Genomic DNA, 23,189 nt, shown 5'->3' with positions numbered 1-23,189 from the left:
GACATTGGGGGGACATTGGGGGGACATTGGGGGACACTGGGGGACATTGGGGGGACATTGGGGGACACTGGGGGACACTGGGGGGACACTGGGGGACACTGGGGGACACTGGGGGACACTGGGGGGACATTGGGGGGACATTGGGGGACACTGGGGGACACTGGGGGGACATTGGGGGGACATTGGGGGGACATTGGGGGACACTGGGGGGACACTGGGGGACACTGGGGGATACTGGGGGATACTGGGGGGACACTGGGGGGGGACTGGGGGGGGACTGGGGGACACTGGGGACAGGGAGGGGACAGGGAGGGGACAGCTCTGGTGGCCCCGCGCTCTGACACCGCCCTGGGGACATTTGGTGGCACTTTGGCGCTGCCAGCTCACGGTGCCACCGCCCTGGGGACACTCGGTGACACTTTGGTGACGCTCCGGCTGCGCCAGCCCGGCCCGGGGACACCCGGGGGCACCTGGTGACACTCTGGGAGCGGCACCGGCCGCCGGTGGCACCTGGTGACATTCGGGGCGTGGCCCTGCGGGATTCCCTGGGGCTGCCACACCCGGCCAGGTGTGTCCAGGTGTGCCCGGTGTCCCCAGGTGTGTCCCTGGTGTCCCCAGGTGTGTCCCCGTGTCCCCAGGTGTGTCCAGGTGTCCCCTGGTGTGTCCCTGGTGTCCCCAGGTGTGTCCCCCAGTGTCCCCAGGTGTGTCCCCAGGTGTGTCCAGGTGTGCCCGGTGTCCCCAGGTGTGTCCAGGTGTCCCCAGGTGTGTCCCCAGTGTCCCCAGGTGTGTCCCCAGGTGTGTCCAGGTGTGCCCGGTGTCCCCAGGTGTGTCCAGGTGTCCCCAGGTGTGTCCCCAGTGTCCCCAGGTGTGTCCTGGTGTCCCCCCCAATGTCCCCCAGGTGTCCCCCCAGTGTCCCCCCAATGTCCCCCAGTGTCCCCAGGTGTGTCCTGGTGAGTCCAGATGTGTCCCCCAGTGTCCCCAATGTCCCCCCAGTGTCCCCCACTGGAATTTGGCCCCGGGGGGGTTTGGGGACATTGAGGGGGGGAGGGGACACGGGGTGGGGGAGGGGCGCTGTCCCCCGCCCGGGTGACTCGGGGGGGGAGGGGCGGCGGGGAGAGGAAACTGGGGCTGGACTGGGAGGAACTGGGAACAAACTGGGGAGAAACTGGGGAGAAACTGGGAGAAACTGGGATTGAACTGGGACTGGGGAAAACCTGGGTGGGACCAAACTGGGAGGAAACTGGGACTGAACTGGGACCAGACGGGAAAAAACTGGGGCTAAACTGGGGCTGAACTGGGATTTAACTGCGATCAAACTGGGGCTGAACTGGGAACAAACCGGGGCCGGACTGAGAGGAACTGGGATTGAAATGGGGAAAAACTGGGAACAAACTGGGGCTGAACTGGGACTGAACTGGGGAGAAAATGGGATTGAATTGAGGCTAAACTGGGATTAAACTGGTTTCAAACTGGGAGGAACTGGAGAGAGACTGAGACCAAACTGGGGCTGAACTGGGACCAAATTGGGGCTGGACTGGGAGGAACTGGGACTGAACTGGGACTGGGGCCAAACTGGGATCAAACTGGGACTGAACTGGGAGGAACTGGGAACAAACTGGGATTGAACTGGGGCCAAACTGGGGCTGAACTGGGATCAAATTGAGGCTGAACTGGCCCCAAACTGGGAATAAACTGGGCCCAAACTGGTGCAATCCGGAGCCCAACTGGCCCAAACTGGATCCAGATGTGTCCGGGGGTGGGGGAGGGGCGGGGCCACATCTGGCGCGGGGTGGGGGAGGGGCGGCCCAGGAAGGAACGGGGGGGGGGAGGGGCCCGAACTGGTTCTCGCGGCTGTTACTGGTTTATACTGGGAGCGGCCCTGGGGGGAGGGGCGGCTTTTGGCGGGAAATTCCCGTGAAATTCCCAAAATTCCCGAATTTTTGGGGTCAAATTTTTTTGGGGAGGATTTTTTGGGGACCCCCCAAATTCTCCCTTTAAATCATCCCCAAAATTCCCCAAATTTCCTCCCAAAATCTCCCAAATTCACCCCCAAATCCCAAAATTCACCCAAAATCACCCCAAATCCCCCAAAATCTCCCCAAATTCACCCCAAAATCCCCCAAATTTACCCCCAAAATTTCCCAAATTTCCCCCAAATCCCCCCAAAATCCTCCAAATTCACCCCAACCCCCCCAAATTCCCCCCAAATCCCCAAAAAAACTCCAAACTCTGTTTTTTTCCGAAGCTTTTTTATTGGCTTGAGGCTGGAAAACTCCTGGAGGGCCCCAAAATCCCGGGATTGGAACCCAAAATTCCAGGGGGACACTTGAAGGTCTTGACCTCGTCGAAGGGACCCGAAATCCTCAGATTTTATCCCAAAAATCCTGAGATTTGAGCCCCAAATTCTGGGATTTGAGCCCCAAATTCATTTGAAGATCTTGACCTGGTTGAAGGGCTCTGAAATCCCAGAATTTGAGCCCCAAAATTTGAGATTTGAGCCCCAAATCCAGAATTTCAGCCCCAAAATCCCAGGATTTAAACCCAAATTTTGGGCTTTGAGCACAAATTCATTTAAAGATCTTGACCTCGTTGAATGGCCCCGAAATTCTGGGATTTGGGCCCCCAAATTTTGGTATTTGAGCCCCAAATCCCGGGATTTAAACCCGAATTTTGGGATTTAAACCCAAATTTCAGGATTTAAACCCAAATTTCAGGATTTAAACCCGAATTTCGGGATTTAAACCCAAATTTCGAGATTTCAACCCCAAAATTTGAGATTCGAGCCCCCGAATTTCGGGATTTTTGAGCCCAAATTCCAGGATTTCAGCCCCAAAAATCCACATTTTCATCCCAAAACTTCACTTGAAGATCTTGCCCTGGTTGAAGGGTTTCCCCACGTGGCTGAAGTCGCCCTCCCACAGGAAATATTCCGTCACCAGCGTCCGGCACTCGGCGCTGTCGGGGTCCAGCCGCCGCCACGAGTACGACTCGTAATCCACCTGCCAGTCCGGGCACAGCTGGGGGAAAATGGGGAAAATGGGATTAGTGACAAAGAAATGGGATTTTCTGTGAAAAAATCTGGGATTTCTGTAAAAAACTCCCGTGAAAATCGGAGATTTTTAGCAAAAATTACGAGAAAATTCAGAATTTTTGAGGGTTTTTGGGTTTCGGGGCTTGTAATCCACCTGCACAGATGGGGAAAAATGGGGAAAAATGGGGAAAAATGGAGAAAAATTGGGAAAATTGGGAATTAGTGAAAAAAAAAAAAAAAAAGGATTTTCATCAAAAACCCCAAGGAAATCTGGGACATTCGTCAGATTTTTGGGATTTTCTCCCCATAGACACCAACCCATGGATTTTTTGGGAACTTTTAGGATTTTGGGGGGATATTTGGGATTTTTTGGGGATATTTGGGATTTTTTGGGGACATTTGGGATTTTTTGGGGATATTTTAGGTGACTTTAGTCAGATTTTCACGGGGATTTTTAGGATTTTCTCCCTGTAAACCCCACGGGGAGAATCCCATGGATTTTTTTGGGGACATTTAGGATATTTGGGGGTTTTTGGGGTCTCCCCTCACCGTGAAGGCTCCTGGCTCTGAGAAGGGATTTTCAGCCATTCCTGGGATATTTTGGGGTTTTTTTATCAGATTTTCATGGGGATTTTTGGGATTTTCTCCCCATAAACCCCATCCCATAGATTTTTTTCAGGACATTTAGGATTTTTGGGGGGATATTTGGGATTTTTTGGGGATATTTGGGATTTTTGGGGGATATTTTAGGTGACTTTTATCAGATTTTCGTGGGGATTTTTGGGATTTTCTCCCTGTAAACCTCATGGGGGAAATCCCATGGATTTTTCAGGGGATATTTGGGATTTTTTTGGGATATTTAGGGTTATTCAGTGCCCTCACCGTGAAGGCCAGCTCGTGGCCCCTCATCACCCAGACCCCCGAGATGCTGCTGTTGTTGTCGCCCCCAAACAGAATCACCGAGGCAAAAGCGTTTTTCCTCAGCTTGTCCAGGCGCTGGAACATCCCTGAAAACAGGGGGAAAAATGGGGGAAATGATGAGAAATTAAAGGAGAAAAATGATGGGAAATGGGGGGAAAAATTATGGGAAATGGGGGAAAAAATTATGGGAAATGGAGCAAAAAATGAGAAAAAAAAAGATGGGAAATGAGGGGGAAAAGTGATGGGAAATGGAGGGAAAAACTTTTGGGAAATGGGGGAAAATGGGAGAAATGGGAAAAAGTGAAATGGGGGAAAATGGGGAAAAAAATGATGGGAAATAGGGGGAAAAATGGGAAAAATCCAATGGAAAATGGGGGAAAACACTGATGGGAAATGGGGGAAAAATGGGAAAAATAGGGAAAAAAAAGATGGGAATGGGGGAAAAAAATTATGGGAAGCAGAGGGAAAAAATGGGAAAAAAAAGATGGGAAATGGGGAAAAAAAAGGCAAAAATATATGGGAAATGTGGGGGAAAAAAGTGACAAAAATAGGAAAAAATATGGGAAATGGAGGGAAAACCTGATGGGAAATGGGGGAAAAATGATGGGAAACTGGAAAAAATGGGAAAAATCCAATGGAAAATGGGGGAAAAAAATTATGGGAAATGGAGGGACAGGGACGAAGAGGATGATGATGAAGAGAAGGATGGAGATGAGGATGAGGGTGAAGATGAAGATGATGAAGAGGAGGACAAAGGCCCACCTGTGATGAGGCTGCAGCTCATGAAGGTCTGAGGGGCTCCTCGGGGTGGGGAGGGAAGGACAGGGATGGGGACAGGGATAAGGACAGGGATGAAGATGAGGATGAAGATGATGATGAAGAGGAGGATGATAAGGATGATGATGATGATAATAAATCCCCACCTGTGATGAGGTTGCAGCTCATGAAGGTCTGGCTCAGCTCCTCGGGGTGGGGAAGGACAGGGACAGGGATGGGGATGGGAACAGGAATAGGACAAGGACAATGACAGGGATGAGGATGAAGATAAAGATGAAGATAACGATGATGAAGATGATGATGAAGAGGACAAGGCCCACCTGTGATGAGGCTGCAGCTCATGCAGGTCTGGCTCAGCTCCTCGGGGTGGGGAATGACAAAGACAGGGATGGGGACAGGGATAAGGACAGGGATGAAGATGAGGATGAAGGTAACGATGATGATGATGATGAAGAGGAAGCTGAGGATGAAGAGGCCCCACCTGTGATGAGGTTGCAGCTCATGAAGGTCTGGCTCAGCTCCTCGGGGTACCGGTACTGGCAGTACCACAGGGACCAGCCCTCGCGGTCAAAGTGCTCCCAGAAATGGGGCAGCGCCACCGTCAGCGTGTCCTCGTTGGAGTATTTGCGCTTGAACTCGTCCAGCACGAACGGGCTGGGGACACAGGGGACAATGAGAGCTGTGACAGACCCCACAGAGTGACCCCAGGGCACTCAGAGTGACCCCAAACCCCCAAACCCCCCAGCGTGTCCTCGGTGGAGTATTTGCGCTTGAACTCGTCCAGGACAAAGGGACTGGGGACAATGGGGACAGTCAGGGGACAATGGGGACAGTCAGGGTGATCCCAGGGCACTCAGAGTGACCCCAAACCCCCAAACCCCCCAGCGTGTCCTCGTTGGAGTATTTGCGCTTGAACTCGTCCAGGACAAAGGGACTGGGGACACAGGGGACAGTCAGAGTGACCACAGGGGACAGTCAGAGTGACCACAGGGCTCTCAGAGTGACCCCAAACCCCTCAGGGTGACCCCAAGGCCACCCCCAGTGTCCTTGTTAGAGGATTTGTGCTTGAACTCGTCCAGGACGAACGGGCTGGGGACACAGGGGACACAGGGGACAGTCAGAGAGGTGACAAACCCCTCAGGGTGACCCAAACCTTCCCCAGGTGACCCCAAAGCCCCTGACAATGTCCCCACACCTTTTAGGCAGGTGAGCAAAGGGGTCCTTGGCCTTGGGCTTGGCTGCCAGGACCTGACAGTGTCCCCAAACCGTCCCCAGGTGTCCCCAAACCCCCCTGACAGTGTCCCCAGGTGTCCCCAGACACCCCGAGGTGTCCCCACACCTTTTAGGCAGGTGGGTGAAGGGGTCCTTGGCCTTTGGCTCGGCTGCCAGGACCTGACAGTGACCCCAAACACCCTGACAGTGTCCCCAGGTGTCCCCAAACCCCATTCCAGGTGTCCCCAGACCTCTTGGGCAGGTGAGCAAAGGGGTCCTTGGCCTTGGGCTCGGCTGCCAGGCCCTGACAGTGACCCCAAAGCCCCTGACAATGTCCCCAAAGCCCCAGACAGTGTCCCCAGGTGTCCCAGACCTCTTGGGCAGGTGGGCGAAGGGGTCCTTGGCCTTGGGCTCGGCCGCCAGGACCTGCTCACACTCGTCCAGGTCCTCGTCGGGCTCGGGCCGTTTCTCCTCCTTGCGGGGCTTTTCCTTCCGGGGGGGCTCCTTGTCCTTCTCCTTGTCCTTGTCCTTGTCTTTGTCTTTCTTGCCAGAATCCTTCTCCTTGCGGGCCTGGCTCTCCGCAAACTTCTTGGCTTTTGGTTGGGAAAAAAAATAAAATCATTATTATCATATTTATTTATTTATTTATCCATCTCTTTTTTTTTAATGCAGATTGTATATTTATTTATCTCATATATATATATACTTATTTATGCAATATTAATACATATAATATATACAATATAACGTTATATATATATATATAACATGTATCTTTTATACAGGCAATGCATCCTATGTATAATCTATTATACATAATATCTATTATATATCATGTAATATATCTATAATATCATATATGTCAACACACATGATGTATTTATTTATAAACATGTAATATGCAAATGCATATAAAACATACAATATAATATTATTTATTATATATGTATCTTACATATACAATATACCTTATATATTACATGTCTTATATATAATACAAGTATGATATTATATATAATTACACACATTCAATTTATTTATACATATACATATAGATAAATAAATTTAATATTTTTATATATATATATATAAAAACATATATATATATATATATATATATATAAAATATATATATAAATAAAACATATAAATACATGTAATATATACGTGTCCCCAGGTGTATCCCCAGGTGTGTCCCCAGGTGTGTTTTTGTGTCTCCAGGTGTCCCTCACCATCGAACTGTGCCATCCTCTGGCAGAGCTGTGTCCCCATGTCCCCCCCAGGTGTGTCCCAGTTGTATTTTTGTGTCCCCAGGTGTCCCCAGGTGTCCCCCCAGGTGTGTCCCAGGTGTGTCCCAGGTGTATTTCTGTGTCCCCAGGTGTGCTCAGGTGTCCCCAGGTGTGTCCCAGGTGTATTTCTGTGTCCCCAGGTGTGCTCAGGTGTCCCCAGGTGTGTCCCAGGTGTATTTCTGTGTCCCCAGGTGTGCTCAGGTGTCCCCAGGTGTCCCTCACCATCGAACTGCGCCATCCTCTGGCAGAGCTGTGTCCCCATGTCCCCCCCAGGTGTGTCCCAGTTGTATTTTTGTGTCCCCAGGTGTCCCCAGGTGTGTACCCAGGTGTGTCCCAGGTGTCCCAGGTGTATCCAGGTGTGCCCCAGGTGTGTTTTTCTGTCCCCAGGTGTGCTCACCATCGAACTGCGCCATCCTCTGGCAGAGCTGCACCTCCCCCAGCACGGCCTTGAACTGGGGCTGGTTGAGGCAGGTGAGGAACCAGCGATTGACGTTCCCAAAGGGGCCCCGGAACGCCGGGTCCAGCACCTGGGGGGGGAAACACACTTGAGAGACAGGAACAGGCCAAAAACATCCCAAAAATACCCCAAAACACCCTGAAAATACCCCAAAACATCCTGAAAATACCCCTAAACACACCAAAAATACCCCAAAACACACCTGGGGGGAGAGAGACACACCTGAGAGGGGGAAACACACCCAAAACATCCCAAAAATACCCCCCAAACCTCCCCAAACAGCCCAAAAACACCCCAAAACCACAGCTGGGATCCCAAAACACACCTGGGACCCAAAAAACACCCCCAAAACTGCCCCAAAACCCCCTAAATCCCCTATAACTCCCTCATACCTGTTTGTAGAGCCAGAGCAGGGCACAGACCAGGCTGACCCTCTATAAACCCCCATAAAACACCCCAAAACTGCCCCAAATCCCCCCAAATCCCCATAAATCCCCATAAATCCTATAAAAACCCCAAATACCTGTTTGTAGAGCCAGAGCAGGGCGCAGACCAGGCTGATGTCGGCCAGGCTGACCCTCTCCCCCACCAGGAAGGTTCTGGTCCTCAGGTGCCCGTCCAGGACCCCCAGGACCCTCCTCACCTCCTCCTTGGCCACCTCCGTCGCCTGCGGGACAGAGGGACACGGAATTGGGGAGAGGAACCAGAAATTGGGGAGAAAACCCCCAAAACTGGGGAGAAAAATCCCAAAATTGGGGTGGGGAAACCCAAAACTGGGGTGGGGAAACCCAAAAATGAGGAGAGGAACCTGAAATTGGGGAGGGGAACCCAAAACTGGGGAGGGAAAATCCTGAAATTGGGGTGGGGAACCCTCAATTTGGGGAGGGGAACCTAAAATTTGGTAACAGGCCCCAAAAATGGGGAGAGGAACCCAAAATTTGGGAGGAAAAACCAAAATTGGGGTGGGGAACCTGAAATTGGGGAGGAGAACCCCAAATTTTGGTAACAGACCCTTAAATTGGGGTGGGCGACACCCACGACACTCCAGGCCCTGAAATCCCCCAAAAATCACAGAATAAAAAACCCCAAAAAAATCTCAAAAAATTCCAAAAAATATTCCTAAAAATTTCAAAAAATATTCCTAAAAATTCCAAAAAATATTCCTAAAACCCCCCGGAGTGTCCCAGACCCGTTTGTTGTAGTGCAGGATGATCAGGGTGGGGAACACCCACGTCACTCTGAAATCCCCCGAAAATACCGGAAAAAATTCAGAAAAAATCCCAAAAATTTTGAAAAAAATCCCCAAAAATTCCCCCAAACCCCCCGGAGTGGCCCAGACCTGTTTGCTGTAGTGCAGGATGCCCAGGGTGGGGAACAGCACATTCCTCCACACCCCAAAATCCCCCTCCAAAATACCAGAAAAAAATCAGAAAAAATCCAAAAAATTTTGAAAAAAATCCCTAAAAAATCCCCAAAAAATCCCCAAAAATCCCCCAAACCCCCTGGACTATCCCAGACCTGTTTGTTGTAGTGCAGGATGCCCAGGGTGGGGAACACCCAGGTGCTGGCCGGGGGCACCACGTCGCTGTCGGCGAAGTTCACCCACTGCAGGACGGCGGCCGCGGCCTCGGGGGTGCTGCCCCTCAGCTCCTCCGTGCTCACTGCCGGCAGGAAGGGGTTAATTCATTAGCCAGGAGGACAATTAATTACCCTGCAGGGTCGTTAATTAGGGGAGGGAGTCATTAAAGGCCAGGGGGAGTCGTTAATGGGTTAATGGGGATTGAAGTGATGGAGTTGGTGCTGCCCCAAAGCTCCTCAATGCTCAATGTGGGTAAGAAAGGGTTAATTCATCAGCCTGGCGGGTTATTAATTAGCCTGGAGGGTCGTTAATTAGCCTGGGGACTCGTTAATTAGGTAACAGACACATTAAGGGACAAGGGATTGTTAAGGGGGGATTGAAGTTGGTGCTCAGTGTGGGCAGGAAAGGGTTAATTCATTAGCCAAGAGGGTCATTAATTAGCCTGGAGGGTCGTTAATTAGGAGAGGGACTCATTAAGGACCCTGAGGAGTCATTAATGCACTAAAGAAGATCATTAATGAAGGGAGATCATTAATGAAGGGAGATCATTAATGAAGGGAGATAATTAACGAGGGACCAAAGTGACTGAGGGCTCCTCGCTGCGGGCAGGAAGGGGTTAACTCATTAACAGGGAGGAATAATTAATTATTAAAGAGAAATAAGCCAAATCAAGCCCCCAATTAACCCAATTAAGCCCCAATTAAGCCCCAATCAGGGTACCATAGTAGGCAATGGCGTTGCTCTCGAAGACACAAAACCCGTCGTCGCCCTCGAAGGCCGGGACCTGGGCAGGGGAAATTTGGGGTTAAACATCCCAAAAAACACCAAAATACCCAAAAAATTGAATTCCTGCCCTCGAAATATCAAATATTTAAATTCCCGCCCCGAAATTCTCCCAGAACTTCAAATTCCTGCACTGAAATTCACCAAAAATCTCAAATTCCCGCCTCAAAACCGTTAAATTTCCACCCCAAAAACCTGAAATTCCCGTCCCCAAATTTCACCAAAATCCCCCAAATTCCCATCCCTAAAACCTTTAAATTCCGACTCTCAAAACCCCCAAATTTCCCCTCAAATTCTCAATTTCCTTCCCCAAATCCCACAAAAACCCCACTGGAAATTCCCCTCCCAAACCTCCAGTTAAAGTTCCTCTTTTTGGGGTAAAACCCCAAACCCCAAACCCCTCAAACCTCAAACCCTGTAAACCCAAACCTCCCAAACCTCAAAGCCCAAACCCAAATTCCCCAAAATGCCCCAAATTTGGAGGGTTTTTTTTGGTATTTTTGGGTTTATTTGGCACTTTTCTGAGCAGGAACTTCTGCAGGAACTGCGGGGTCCCAGCCTCCCAAAACCCCAAACCCAAATCCCCCAAACTCCTCAAACCTCAAATCCCAAATCCCAATCCCATATTCCCCAAACCCCTCAAACACCCAAAATTTGGGATATTTGGGTTTTTTTCTCACCTTCCCCAGGGGGAATTTCTGCAGGAACTGTGGACTCCGACCCTCCCAAAACCCCAAACCCAAACCCTGTAAACCCAAACCCAAATCTCCCAAACCCCAAACTGTGTGGAACCCCAAACCCAAATCCCCCAAAACACCCAAATTTAGGATTTTTTTGGGTTTATTCTCACCTTCCCCAGGGGGAACTTCTTGAGGAACTGGGGGCTCTGACCCTCCCAAACCCCAAACCCCTCAAACCCCAATATTTTAGGATATTTTTAGGTTTTCTCTCACCTTCCCCAGGGGGAACTTCTTGAGGAACTGGGGGTTGCGAACACCCCACACCTCCCAAACCCCAAACCCAAACCATAAACCTTTTAAACACCCAAATTTAGGATATTTTAGGGTTTTCTCTCACCCTCCCCAGGGGAACTTCTTGAGGAACTGGGGGCTCCAAACCCCAAACCCCTCAAACCCCTAAATTTAGACTATTTTAGGGTTTTTTCTCACCTTTCCCAGCGGGAACTTCTTGAGGAACTGGGGGCTGTGACACCCCACACTGCCCAAACCCCAAACCCAAACCCCAGACCCATCAAACCCCTAAATTTAGACTACTTTAGGGTTTCTCTCACCTTTCCCAGCGGGAACTTCTTGAGGAACTGGGGGCTGCGGTTGGTGTGGCCGAAGCTGAACTGGGGCGGGGCCGAGGCCACGCGGAGCCGAGCGCCGGAATATTGGGCGGCGATCAGGGCCTTGAAGGCGCGCCAGTTCTCGGGGTACGTGTACAGGGTCTGCGGGGACACGGGGGCTGAATGTCCCTAAATGTCCCCAAAAGTGTCCCCGAAAATCTGGGACATCGAGGTGGGACAGAAGGTCCAGAAATGGGGAACCCAAGTTGGGTCTTGCAGGGATTGGGGGTCTAAAATCCCCCCAGTTCTCGGGGTACGTGTACAGGGTCTGCGGGCAGAGGGACCCCAAATGTCACCAAGGGTCCCCAGAGTGTCCCCAAAGTGTCCCTGAAAATTTGGGATTTACGGGAGGGACAGGGGGACTCAGAATGGGGAACCCAAGTTGGGTCTTGCAGTGATTTGGGCTGTAAAATCCGATGGTTTTTGGGGTATCCGGGCTGGGTTTGGGGGATAGGAAACCCAGAGGGTCCCCAAAGTGTCTCCAGAGTGTCATTAAATGTCCCCAAAGTGTCCCCGAAAATTTGGGACATTGGGGTGGCTCAGGGGGGCAAGAAATGGGGAATCAAAGTTGGGTCCCGTAGTGATTTGGGGCTTCAAAATCCCCCCAGTTCTCGGGGTACGTGTACAGGGTCTGCGGGGACAGGGGGCCCAAATGTCACCAGGGGTCCCCTGAGGGTCCCCAAAGTGTCCCCGAAAATTTGGGATTTACGGGAGGGACAGAAGGTCCAGAAATGGGGAACCCAAGTTGGGTCCTGCAGTGATTGGGGGTTTAAAACTGTCCTGGTTTTTGGGGTATCCAGGCAAGGTTTGGGGGATAGGAAACCCAGAGGGTCCCCAAAGTGTCTCCAGAGTGTCATTAAGTGTCCCCAAAGTGTCCCTGAAAATTTGGGACATCGGGGAGGGACAGAAGGTTCTGAAATGGGGAACCAAAGTTGGGTCCCACAGTGATTTGGGCTTGAAAATTCCCCCAATTTTTGGGGTATCTGGGCTGGGTTTGGGGTAAATTTGGGGTCAGGGGGGACACGAAATGTCCCAAAATTTGGGGACACTGAGGAACCGACACAGGGGGACACAGGAGCACCGAAACCCGCCGGTTTTTGGGATATTCAGGTCAGAATTTGGGGTCAGGGGAGTTCTGAAATGTCCCAAAATTTGGAGACACCGATAAGGGGGGACACAGGGGGATAAAGGCACCGAAATCTGCCCGGATTTTGGGATATTCGGGTCAGAATTTGGGGTCGGGGGACCCAAAAATGTCCCAAAATTTGGGGTCACTGAGGAACAAATACAGGAAGATAAAGGCACCGAAACCCGCCGGTTTTTGGGGTATCTGGGACAGAATTTGGGGGAAATTTGGGTCAGAGAAATGTCCCAAAATTTGGGGACACTGAAGAACCGATATGGAAGGACACAGGAGCCCCAAAACCCGCCGGTTTTTGGGATATTCGGGTCAGAATTTGGGGGTAAATTGACTCAGGGGGGTCCCCAAAACACCCCAAACCCCAAACCCTCCCCTCAGCCGCCCCCCCCCCCCCCCCCGCGCCCTTCCCGCCGCCATCCGCCGCCCCCGGATCCTCCCGCGGCCCCCAAAGCGGCTCAGCCCCATCCCCGGTGTCCCCCGTTCCCCCCGGGGGCGGCGGGAGGGCGGAGGAGCGGCGGGGGACGGAGGATGGCGGCGGATTCCGGCGGCGGCCTCACTCACCCCGGACACCGCCATCTTGGGGAGCGCCGACAGAGAGCGGGCCGCGGCCGCAAAGCGCGGAAGGGGCAGCGGGGACGGGGCGACAGCGCGACAGTGTCGCGCGGTGCGGGGGAGCGACGGACGGCGGCGCGGTTGCCGCGGAAACCGGGAGGTGATTTAAAGGGGCGATGGAGGAGCCTTAAAGCGGCAATTCCCGGGTGGGGCCCACTTTGGGATAAACCCCCTCCCCAAAATTCCGGGAGCCCCCAAAAATCCCGAACACCCCCAAAATCCCCCAGACACCCCAAAAATCCCTCAAACACCACCAAAAGAGACGGAAAAGTGCAAAATGAGTGAAAAAAAATATTTTTATTTGGATTGTGGAGGGGAAAGGAAAAGCCCCCCCCAGAACTTGAACCAAAACCCCCCAAAATCTGGGGAGGGGGAGACGAAATCTGGGGAGGGGGAGCCCCTTGGGGGAGGTCCCGGCTGCTCCTGGGGCTCAGCTGACGAGGCCTGGGGGGAGGAGAAAGGGATAAGGGGGGGGACCCCAAAATTCACCCCCCAAAATTCCTCAGGGGGTCCTTGGGGGTGCCCCCCACCCCCAAAATTCACTCAGGACCCCCCAAAACTCACCCAGGTAATCGTCCATCAGGGAGCCAATGGCAAACTGGGGGTGGGAGGGAGGGAAAGGGTTAAAAAAATTGGCGACTCCCAAAATTGGGGATTTTGTGGATTTTCCCAAAAAAAAAATTAGGATTTTCCCCTCCAAATTTCAGGAATTTCCACTAAAATTGGGAATTTCCCCCTCCAGGTTTTGGGATTTTCCACAAAAAATAATTTTGGGGTTTTCCCTCCCCAGATTTTGGGATTTTCCTCCAGATTTTAGGATTTCACCCCCGAAATTTTAGTATTTCCCTCTGAAATTAAGAATTTCCCTCCCAAAATCCTCCAAGTTTCAGAATTTCGCCCCCTCAGAATTTTGGGATTTTCGCCAAATTTCAGGATTTTCTCCCGAAATTTTAGAATTGCCCCAAAATAATTTTAAGATTTCCCTTAAATTTTAGAATTTCCCCCCCCCCCCCAAACTTTGGTAATTTTCCCCCAAATTTCAGGAATTTTCCCCCCAAATTTCAGGATTTTCCCCAGATTTTGGGAATTTTTCCCCCCAAATTTTAGAATTTTCCCCCAAATTTTAGAATTTCCTCACAAATTTCAGGATTTTTGCCCCCAAACTTTAGAACTGCCCCAGAATTTTGGGATTTTCCCCAAATTCCAGTATTTCCCCCCCACTCACAATGTCATTTTTGTCCACCCGGGTCCCCACGATCTTCAGTCGGATCTCGTCGTCCTGTTGGATCACAATGTCCTGGGGACAGGGGGGTTCGGGGTGTTGGGGACACCAAAACACCACAAAATTATCCCAAAATACCCCCAAAACCTCCCCTAAAATCCCCCCAAAAGAACCCAGAAAAAAACCCCAAAAATACCCCCAAAAAACCCCCAAAATCCCCAAAAATACCCCTCCCAAAAAACCCAAAAAAATCCCCCAAAAAACTTAAAAAACCCCCCAAAAACCCAACTCCCAAAAAACCCCAACCCTCCCAAAAACCTCCTAAAAAACCCACCAAAACACCTCCCAAACCTCCCCAAAAAAATCCAAAAAAATCCCCCAAAATTTCAAAAAAACTCCAAAAAAAACCCTCCGAAAAACCGTCAAAAAATACAAAAGCCCCAAAAACCCTCCCAAAAACTCCCAAAACCTCCCAAAAAATCCCCCAGGACTCGCCTCGTCCACGGTTTTGTAGCAGGGCGGGTTCGAGTTGGGGTCGAATTCCATCTCTGAAGGGATGGACTGGGGGATAAAAGGGGATTTTGGGGTCCCAAAAGTGTTTTTGGGATGACTTGGGGTCCCAAAAGGGTTTGAGGGCAGATCTGGGGTCCTAAGGGGGGATTTGGGAGGAGATTTGGGGTCCCAAAGGGAAATCTGGGGGGAGATTTTGGGGTCCTCAAAGGGGATTTTGGGGCAGATTTGGGGTTTGGGGGAAGATTTGGGGCAAGTTTGGGGTCTCCAAGGGGAATTTTGGGGCAGATTTGGGGTCTCCAAGGGGAGATTTGGGGTCCCCCAAAGGGGTTTGGGGGAATATTTTGGGTCCCACCCCCCCAGTGACATTTTCGGGTCCCCAGGGAGGAATTTTGGGGTCCCCAAACCCTTCCAGTGACACTTTGGGGTCTCACGTGGCGGGAGATGAAGCAGGACATGGGCCCGATCTCTGTGAACAGCCCGACCTGGGGGGAAAAATGGGACGAAAATGGGGAAAAAGAGATTAAAAAGGGAAAAAAAAGGAGGATCAGGGCCCTGCAGACCCTCAGGACCCCCAGAATTGTCACTCCGGTGACCCCAAATTCCAATCTTGTTGACCTGGGTGACCACAAACCCCCTTCAGGACACCCCAATCTCCCCTCAGGACCCCCAAGAATGTCCTCAGGACCCCCAAACTGTCACTTTGGTGACCCCAGACCCCCCCAAATTGTCACCTTGTTGACCTGGGTGATCTCAGGACCCTCCCAGGACCCCCCAAAATCCCCTGAAGACCCTCCCAGGACCCCCGAATCCCCACTTTGTTGACCTAGGTGACCCCAGGACCCCCTCAAGGTCTCCCAAACCCCCCTGAGGACCCGCAAAATTGCCATTTTCATGACCCCAGAGCCCACCTTGTTGACCTGGGTGACCCCAGAACTGTCACTTTGGTGATCCCAGGACCCCCCAAACCCCTTCAGGATCCCCCAAATCCCCCCAGGACCCCGCAGTCCCTGACCTTGTTGACCTGTGTGACCCCAGGACCCTCCCAGGACCCTCCCAGGACCCCCAAACCCCCTCCAGGACCCCCTGAGGACCCCCAATCCCCACCTTGTTGACCTGTGTGACCACGGCATCCACCACCTCCCCCTTGAAGGGGCGGAAGACGATGGCCTTGTACCGCACCGGGTAAAGGACAAAGCCCCGCCCGGGCTGGATCACCCCGGCCCCGATGTTGTCGATGGTGGTCACGGCGATCACAAACCCATACCTGGGGATTCAGGAGATTTGGGGGGGTTTTGGGGGGATTTAGGGGGGTCTGGGGGGTCCTGGATCACCCCGGCCCCGATGTTGTCGATGGTGGTCACGGCAATGACAAACCCATACCTGGGGGTTCAGGGGTCCTGAGTGAATTCTGGGGGCCTTTGGAGGGTCCTGGGTGAATTTTGGGGGGTCTTGGGGGGGTTTACAGTGACTTTTGGGAGGTCTTGGAGGGGTTTGACGGGTCCTGGGTGAATTTTGGGGGAGGTTTAGGGGAGGTTTGGCGGGTCCCGGGGTTGTCTCAGGGAGGTTTTGGGGGCTCCTGGGTGAATTTTGGGGGGTGCTGGATGAATTTCGGGGGATTTGGGGGGTCTTGAGTGAATTTTGAGGGATCCTGGGTGGGTTTTGGGGGGGATTAGGGGGGATTTTGGGAGGTTTGGGGGGTCCTGGGGAGCTCTGAACGGTCCTGAGTCACATCTGGGGAGGTTTAGTGGAGGTTTGGGGGGTTTGGAGGGTCCGGGGGGGGTCCGGGAGGTCCCGAGGGTGTCCCAGGGAGCTTTTGGGGCATTGTGGGGACAACTGGGGGGTCCTGGGAACATTTGGGGGGTTTTGGGGGCAGATTTTGGGCTATTTGGGCTCCCGGGGCTTTACTGGGGGTTTTGGGGCCGTTTTTGGGGTTCCCAGAGCCGGTTTGGGGCCATTTTTGGGTTCCCTGGGGCCGGTTTTGGGTGTCCCGGACCCGTTTTCGGCTCGGTTTCGGGGTTCCCGGTGCCCCCCGGTGCCCCCGCTCACTTCCCGGTGCAGGTCCCCTCCACCTCGGTGAAGAGTTTCTGTTTGACGGTGTTGAGCAGGTTGGGCCCGAAGTACCGGGGGTGCAGGAGGATCTCGTGCTCCAGGGAGATCTGAGGGGGCACCGGAAGTTACCGGGACACACCGGAAGTTACCGGGAGTCACCGGAAACCCACCGGGAGCGGCCCCAAAGGGCGGGAAAATCCCGGGGACCCCCCGAGGGGACACCGGGACCCCCCCCCGGTGTGACACGTGACCCCCCGGTGCCCCACGTGACCCCCCGGTGCCGCTCACGTGGTAAAACATCCTCGGGCCGCCGCCGCCGCCGCCGGAAGTGACGCGTTCCCGCCGAGCGCGGCGCTGATTGGTGGCCGAAGGAGACAGACCCCGCCCACCGGGAACTTCGGGCCGGGCCGGAAAGGGGCGGGGCTAATGGGGAGGGAGGGAGCGGATTGGTCGATTTGGAGAGAAGGGCGGGGACAGGGGGTGATTGACAGCGCGGGGACAAGGAGGTTCCCAGGACCCCCAAATACCCCCGGACCCTCCTGAGACCCCCCAAAACACCTCGGGACCCCCCAAAGCCCCTCCAGGACCCCCCAAAGCCCCTTAGGACTCCCCAAAACACCCCCAGAACTCCCCAAAGCCCCCCAAAAACACCCTCAGACCTTTCCAAATCCCTCAAAAGCCCTCCAGGACCCCCCAAATCCCCTCCAAGGCCCCTTAAACCCTCCCAGGACCCTCCTCCTGCCCTTCCCCCTCATACCTTTCTCCTCCTTCCTCACTTTTATTCCAAACAAACCCATTTATTGCAAACAAAATCCTCCTCCTTTCTCGTTTTTATTACAAATCCGAACATCCAACGACTCCCCACGACCCCCCTGAGCAAAAAGCCCCCCCCAAAACCTCCCAAATCCCCCTCATGGATAAAACCTCCCCGCCAGCAGCCCCAGGCTGTGGATGTTCCTGTGCAGGACGCTGTGCAGCACCGCCAGGTGTTTCCCCACGTCCCCGTCCCGCCCGAAATCCCTCCGGAACGTCCCCAGCTCGGGCTGGAAGGTGAATTTCTGGGGCAGGGGGCTGTTCTCCCTCAGGTAGCCCCAGACACTGAGCAGCAGCAGGTGCACCTCGAAGGGGGCCAGCTCAGGGAACAGCTCGTGCATGTTCCCCAGCACGGGGGGCAGCAGGGACCCCTCAGCCAGCAGAGCCACCAGGGCACAGGAGGCCCTGAGGTGCCAGGGCGAGGCCACGGTGCTGGAGGCCCTGCAGGCGTCCCAATGGGCCACCAGGCTGGCCAGGAGCCCCCTGAGCAGCACGGAGCAGTAACACAGGGCCGGACGAGCCCCGGCCACCAGCCTGAGCAGGGGGAAGAGCAGCGGGTGCTGCCGGAAGCGCCGCAGGATCCGCAGGTCGCGCTCCACCGTGGCCTTGGCCAGTTCCTCGGGGGGCCAGGAGAGCTCGGCCCCGGCGGCCTCGGGGCAGATGGACTCCACCAGGGCTGCAGCCACGGCTTTGGCGGCCTCGGCGCCCACGGCGGGCCCGGAGCCCCGGCAGCAGCGCAGGACGAGGCTCAGGAAGGTCTGGGTGTTCCTGCTCAGCTCCTCGGGGCCCCGCTGACCCCGGCCCGGGGCGGGTTTGGGGCCGCCCCCGATGACCCCGGCGTGGAACACTGACCACACGCCCCCCGCGGCGTTGGGCCCGGCCGTGAAGCGCCGGTTGGTGTCCAGCAGGGACACCGAGGGCGGTGTCGGGGTGGTCAGCGTGGTCAGCGTGTCCTGGCCCCCCGAGGGCTCGGCCGTGCCCCCGAAGAGCTCGGCGTTGTGCCCGCCCAGGGCTCCCTCCACCAGCTGGGCCAGCACGGCCTTGGCGGCCGCGGGGCTGACCGAGCTCAGCCGGACCAGCAGCTTCACCCCCGGGGCCAGAGCTGCCGCCTCCCCGGCCCAGAGCCCCGAGAAGAACCTGTGCACGGCAGCCCGGACACAGGGCAGGAGGTGGGCGGGGGGCAGCGCCCGGGGCAGGGGGCAGGCGGCCAGCAGCCTGCAGGCGGCCTCGGCCACCTCCTCCCCGGGGTGTAACAGCAGCTGGGCCAGCTCCGGGAGGTGTTTGGCCAGCGCTGCCCCCAGGGCCCCCTCCCCGCCGTCCCCGTCGCCCCCGCAGGGCTGAGGCTGCTGCAGCAGCAGCGCCAGGTTGTGCAGCAGCTGGGCCAGCTGGGCCTGGGGCAGGCGCCCGGCGTGGATTTGGGCCACGGCCGCGGTCACGGCGGCGGGGAGGGGGTCGGGGAGCACGGCCCTGAGCCCGGCGTGGAGCTGGGGGGCCAGGGACAGCTCCTCGGGGGTCCGGGCCAGGGCCAGCAGGAAAAACAACACCTCGGCAGCTCCGTGAGGGGCCGAGTGCACCGAGAGCAGCGAGAGCAGCTGGTGCTGCCACAGGCAGCGTTTCCTCTCCATGCGCAGCGTGTCCAGGCACAGCTCCCTGACGTGGGGCCTCAGCGCCTCCAGGAAGGGCACGGGGCGCGGGGGGCTCTCGGCCAGGCTGGGGGAGCTCCTGCCGTGCACCAGTTTCTGCAGGTGCAGCAGCAGCAGCTGCAGGAGGCGCTCGCAGCCCTCCCGGACCCCCTCGTGCAGCCCCGGGCCGGCGCCGGGCCCCGCGATGACCGTGGCCGGAGCGGCCGTGGCCAGCAGGAAGCGCAGCGTCCGCAGGGCCCCGGCCGAGGTGTGGCACAGCAGGTGAACCACCACGCCCACCACGCCCTCCAGCTCCTCCCGGGGCAGCCCCGAGAAGTGCTGGTGCAGCTGGTTGAGCACGGGGGGCTGCAGGGAGTCCACCAGCTCCGGGGACACGGCGGCCAGCAGCGCCGGGGACATCAGGGCCAGCTGCAGCAGGAAGGGCACCGTGGCCTTGTGGTGCTCCCTGGGCGAGCCCAGGCTCTCGTGGAACATCCTCAGCAGCTCCTGTTTGATGCTGTTGGCGTGGCGAGAGGCCAGGTGGCCCAAAATCCCGACCACTGAGGCGATTTTGGGAACTCTCTTATCCCCGGCCGTCCCTGGCAGTGTCACCTCGCTGCCACCGCTGCTGTGGGCACAGAAATCCTTCAGGCCACAGGACAGGACCCTGCTGATGATGGTCCCGGGGAAAGAGGAGCCCACGTGAGCCACCACCCAGTCGAAGTGGGGCGAGTGCTGCACGGACGTGTCCAGCAGCGCGTCCACGCAGGCGTCGGGGCAGCTGCCGGCCATGGCCCCCAGGCACTGGCTGTAGATGTCCAGCAGGGCCCTGGTGGCCGGGCAGGACATCCAGAGCTGCAGCAGCTCGTTCAGGCTGGCGGGGGGCGGCACCCCGGGCCTCGAGGAGTATTTGCTGCTCAGCTGCCCCATCAGCTCGCTGGCCCAGGCGGCCACACCGGGGGCCCAGGCCCGGGGGTTGGTGGCCACCAGCTCGGCCAGAGCCCTCCGCGCCTCCTGCAGCACCTCGGCACCTGGACACGACTTTGGGGAGGGGGAGGAAGCCCCTGATTCCCTCTGGAGCAGGTGGGAACACACCTGGTCATCGAAGAGCCCCCGCAGGTGCTGCAGGGCCGCGCCCCGGGCCGGGGGGAGGCTCAGGAGGAGCCTCAGGGCACAACGGGCGTGGGCTGGGGGGGACAGGGGCGTGCCCTGAACGGGGTCCAGCCCGGTCAGAAAGGCCTTCACCTCCTGGGAGAGCTCCTGGGCGCTGGGGAGGGGAGAAAATGGGGAAAAACGGGTTAGAAATAGGTTAAACAACGATAAAATGGGTTAAAACCAGCTTTAAATGGGGTTTAAATGGGTTTTAAAGGGGATTGAATGGGTTAAAATGGAGTTTTAAGCGCTTAAAGAGGGTTTGAATGGGTTAAAATGGAGTTTAAAAGGCTTAGAAGGGGTTAAAACGGGCTAAAAGGTGTTTAAACGGGTAAAAATTGAGTTTTAAAGGAGGTTTAAATGGTTTAACGCGGGGGGGGGTCTCGAACCAGGACCGGGAACCCGGGACTCGCCTCCCCCGCCCCCCGGAGCCCTTTATCCCCTCTGGTGCTCCCATTCCCCCTCCCGGGGGTCCTTTAACCCCTCCCGGGGGTCGTTTAACCCCCCCGGTACCTGAGCGGGGCCCGGGGGGCGGCGGCGGCCCCGGGGGGGTCGCACAGGCCCGACATGGCGGCGGCTCCGGGAGTGGCGGCTGCGCATGCGCGGGGAGCGTCCCCCGGAGCGTTCCGGCCTCGCCCCCCGAGCCCGAGCGCGAAGGTTCCGCCCCTTCGAGCGGTCCCAGACACATCCCCGGGTGGTGTCACAGAGAAAAGTGTTCGCCCAGTCCCCGAGTGGGTCCCCCCAGTCCTCCCAGTGTCCCCCAAGTGTCGCCAGAGTGTCCCCAGTCCGTCCAGTGTCCCCTTCAGTGTCCCCCAGTGTCCCCAATGCCTCCCAGTGTTCCCTCCCAGTATCGCCAGTCCGTGTCCCCATTCCTTCCCAGTGTCCCCAGTCCCCCCGTGTTCCCGTCAATGTCTCCCAGTGTCCCCCCAGTGTCCCCTCCCCAGTGTCCCCAGTCCTCCCAGTGTCTCCTAGTGTCCCCCAAATGTCCCCAGTGCTCCCAGTGTCTCCAGTCCCTCCCAGTGTCCCCAGTCTGTTTCCCTCTTACCCCCCAGTCCTTCCCAGTGTCTCCCCAGTGTCCCCTCCCTTTGCCAGGACAGACACAAGGACACAGAGAGAGAGAGAGAGTTTATTGTGGGGACATTGTGGTGGACTGGGGACACTGGGAGGACACTGGAGGTGACTGTGGTGACACTGGGGAGGGACTGGAGACATTGGTACAAACTGGGAACACGGCCTGGGGACACTGGTGTGAACTGGGAGCGTTGCAGATGGACTGGAGACACTGGGAGGGTCTGGTGACACTGAGACAGAACTGGGGACACCGGGGACATGTTGAGGACAGGGACTGGTGACACCACGAGGGGACTGGGGACACTGGTGAGAGGACAGAGGTGAGGACACTGGTGACAAACTGGTGTCACTGGTGTCCCCGGGGTCCCTCCGGCGCCGCCTCCTCCATCTCCACGTCCCCCGGTCCCGTTTCCTCCTGGGGCTTCTTGGCCTCGGCCTCGAGGGCTGGGGGGACCCGGAGGAGGGGTGGTCAGAGCTGGGGTCTGACCTCAGTGTCCCCCAAGTGTCCCCAGTTCCCCCCCCCCCGCTCTCACCGCTCTTTGCCGCCCCCCGGAGCCGTTTCAGCTCCTTCCGCCGCCGCTTCCCCCAAACCGGGGCCGGAACCGCCGGGACCGAGAGAGACCTGGGCGGGGGAAGAGACCCGTGAGACACTGGGGTGATACTGGGGACACTGGGGACACTTGGGGGACACTGGGAGGACACCGGGGAGACACCGGGGCTCCGCTCACCGCCGCTTCTGCCGCCGCCCCCGCGCCAGTTCCCGCCGCCGCTTGAAGAGCTTCTTGCGGATCTCCTGCGGGGCAGAGCGGGCTCAGCGGGGCCGCTCCCGGCGGGTACCGCAGCCCCGAACCCTCAGAGCCCTCCCGGTACCGGAGCCCCGGTAAAGAACGGGATTCCCGCCTGCCCCTCCCCTCCCCGGGGTTTTCCCTCACGCCGGGACGCCCCCTAAATCCCCCAGGACCCCCCTGAGCCCCCCCCGACCCTCCCGGGACCCCCCAGAGCCCCCCGGTTTCCCCCGGGCACCGTCCGGGGCCGGTTGATTTTGCCCCCGATCCCCATCGCGCCCCCTCCACGTGAAGACACCACTTCCGGGTCGGGCCGCACTTCCGGTCATTTCGCCCCGCCCACAGAAAGCTCATTGGGCCGCGAGCGCGCGGGGGCGGGCGCTGATTGGCTGCGATCGCCGAAACTCCGCCCTTATTAAAATTTTTTTAGACCACCGCCCCTTCTGCATTAGTGGGTTTTCATTGGTTGGTTCGCGCGCGCCGCCGCCTTTGATTGGTCAAATTCCGCGACGTTCCGCCCACATCTAGTCTATATAAACCCTCCCGCGAGGGCGGGGTGATTCTTTCTGCCTGGGGTGAGCGGCGGGTCCGGGCTGCGTTCGGTGCTTTGGGGGGATTGAACCGGGCGGTATTTGGAGATTAAACTGGGCGGTGTTTGGGGATTAAACCGGGCGGGCGGCACCGGGCGGGATCCTCCCGTTCTTGGCGGGCCCCGGCGGCGCCGTGCCGGGCTCCGTGATGTGCGGAGGGAGAGAAACGACCGGCGCGAAGTCTTCGGTGCCGGCGGCCGCGATCCGCCGGTCCCACCCTCA

At 56.3% G+C, this 23,189-nt stretch overlaps 4 protein-coding genes across 4 annotated transcripts; all 4 read right to left on the bottom strand.

The window, feature by feature from the left end:
- Positions 1 to 2,232: 2,232 nt before the first annotated feature.
- Positions 2,233 to 13,172, bottom strand: EEF1G (eukaryotic translation elongation factor 1 gamma). Its single transcript, XM_083881355.1, has 10 exons — positions 13,100 to 13,172; positions 11,341 to 11,499; positions 9,987 to 10,050; positions 9,206 to 9,348; positions 8,211 to 8,354; positions 7,628 to 7,757; positions 6,315 to 6,534; positions 5,211 to 5,383; positions 3,914 to 4,038; positions 2,233 to 3,017 (listed from the first exon to the last, which is right to left on the bottom strand). The coding sequence occupies exons 1-10, from the start codon at positions 13,112 to 13,114 to the stop codon at positions 2,859 to 2,861; spliced, it is 1,332 nt and encodes a 443-aa protein (XP_083737481.1). The 5' UTR covers positions 13,115 to 13,172; the 3' UTR covers positions 2,233 to 2,858.
- Positions 13,173 to 13,428: 256 nt separating this feature from the next.
- POLR2G (RNA polymerase II subunit G) lies at positions 13,429 to 17,306 on the bottom strand. The gene is made up of 8 exons (XM_083881402.1): positions 17,223 to 17,306; positions 16,932 to 17,041; positions 15,990 to 16,149; positions 15,317 to 15,367; positions 14,868 to 14,933; positions 14,376 to 14,447; positions 13,715 to 13,748; positions 13,429 to 13,594 (listed from the first exon to the last, which is right to left on the bottom strand). Exons 1-8 carry the CDS (start codon positions 17,232 to 17,234, stop codon positions 13,581 to 13,583), a joined length of 519 nt encoding a protein of 172 aa, XP_083737528.1. The 5' UTR covers positions 17,235 to 17,306; the 3' UTR covers positions 13,429 to 13,580.
- A 539-nt stretch (positions 17,307 to 17,845) lies between these two features.
- Positions 17,846 to 21,090, bottom strand: INTS5 (integrator complex subunit 5; the record flags this gene model as incomplete). Its single annotated transcript, XM_083881365.1, has 2 exons — positions 17,846 to 20,636; positions 21,035 to 21,090. 2 exons carry the CDS (start codon positions 21,088 to 21,090, stop codon positions 17,846 to 17,848), a joined length of 2,847 nt encoding a protein of 948 aa, XP_083737491.1.
- A 542-nt stretch (positions 21,091 to 21,632) lies between these two features.
- Positions 21,633 to 22,699, bottom strand: LOC310921319 (uncharacterized protein C11orf98 homolog). The gene is made up of 5 exons (XM_083881440.1): positions 22,616 to 22,699; positions 22,321 to 22,385; positions 22,126 to 22,214; positions 21,835 to 22,036; positions 21,633 to 21,794 (listed from the first exon to the last, which is right to left on the bottom strand). Exons 1-4 carry the CDS (start codon positions 22,649 to 22,651, stop codon positions 21,939 to 21,941), a joined length of 288 nt encoding a protein of 95 aa, XP_083737566.1. The 5' UTR covers positions 22,652 to 22,699; the 3' UTR covers positions 21,633 to 21,794; positions 21,835 to 21,938.
- Between the last annotated feature and the right edge of the window lie 490 nt (positions 22,700 to 23,189).

The sequence above is a fragment of the Zosterops lateralis genome (genome assembly GCF_965231275.1).
Source record: "Zosterops lateralis genome assembly, chromosome: 33".
Classification (NCBI taxonomy): Eukaryota; Metazoa; Chordata; class Aves; order Passeriformes; family Zosteropidae; genus Zosterops; species Zosterops lateralis.
This window is presented reverse-complemented; position numbering and strand designations above follow the sequence as displayed.

Coding starts and splice junctions, on each gene's coding strand:
- EEF1G (XM_083881355.1), bottom strand. Junction 10,051..11,340: donor AGAAGTTCCCGCTGGGAAAG/GTGAGAGAAACC, acceptor TCCCCTGCCCAG/GTCCCGGCCTTCGAGGGCGA. Junction 7,758..8,210: donor TGCTCTGGCTCTACAAACAG/GTATTTGGGGTT, acceptor TTCCCCCCCCAG/GTGCTGGACCCGGCGTTCCG.
- POLR2G (XM_083881402.1), bottom strand. Junction 16,150..16,931: donor GAGGGGACCTGCACCGGGAA/GTGAGCGGGGGC, acceptor CTGAATCCCCAG/GTATGGGTTTGTGATCGCCG. Junction 14,448..14,867: donor GCTACAAAACCGTGGACGAG/GCGAGTCCTGGG, acceptor CCCTGTCCCCAG/GACATTGTGATCCAACAGGA.
- LOC310921319 (XM_083881440.1), bottom strand. CDS start 22,651: ATGGGGATCGGGGGCAAAATCAACCGGCCCCGGACG. Junction 22,215..22,320: donor GGGCGGCGGCAGAAGCGGCG/GTGAGCGGAGCC, acceptor TCCCCCGCCCAG/GTCTCTCTCGGTCCCGGCGG. Junction 22,037..22,125: donor CCGGGGGGCGGCAAAGAGCG/GTGAGAGCGGGG, acceptor GGGTCCCCCCAG/CCCTCGAGGCCGAGGCCAAG.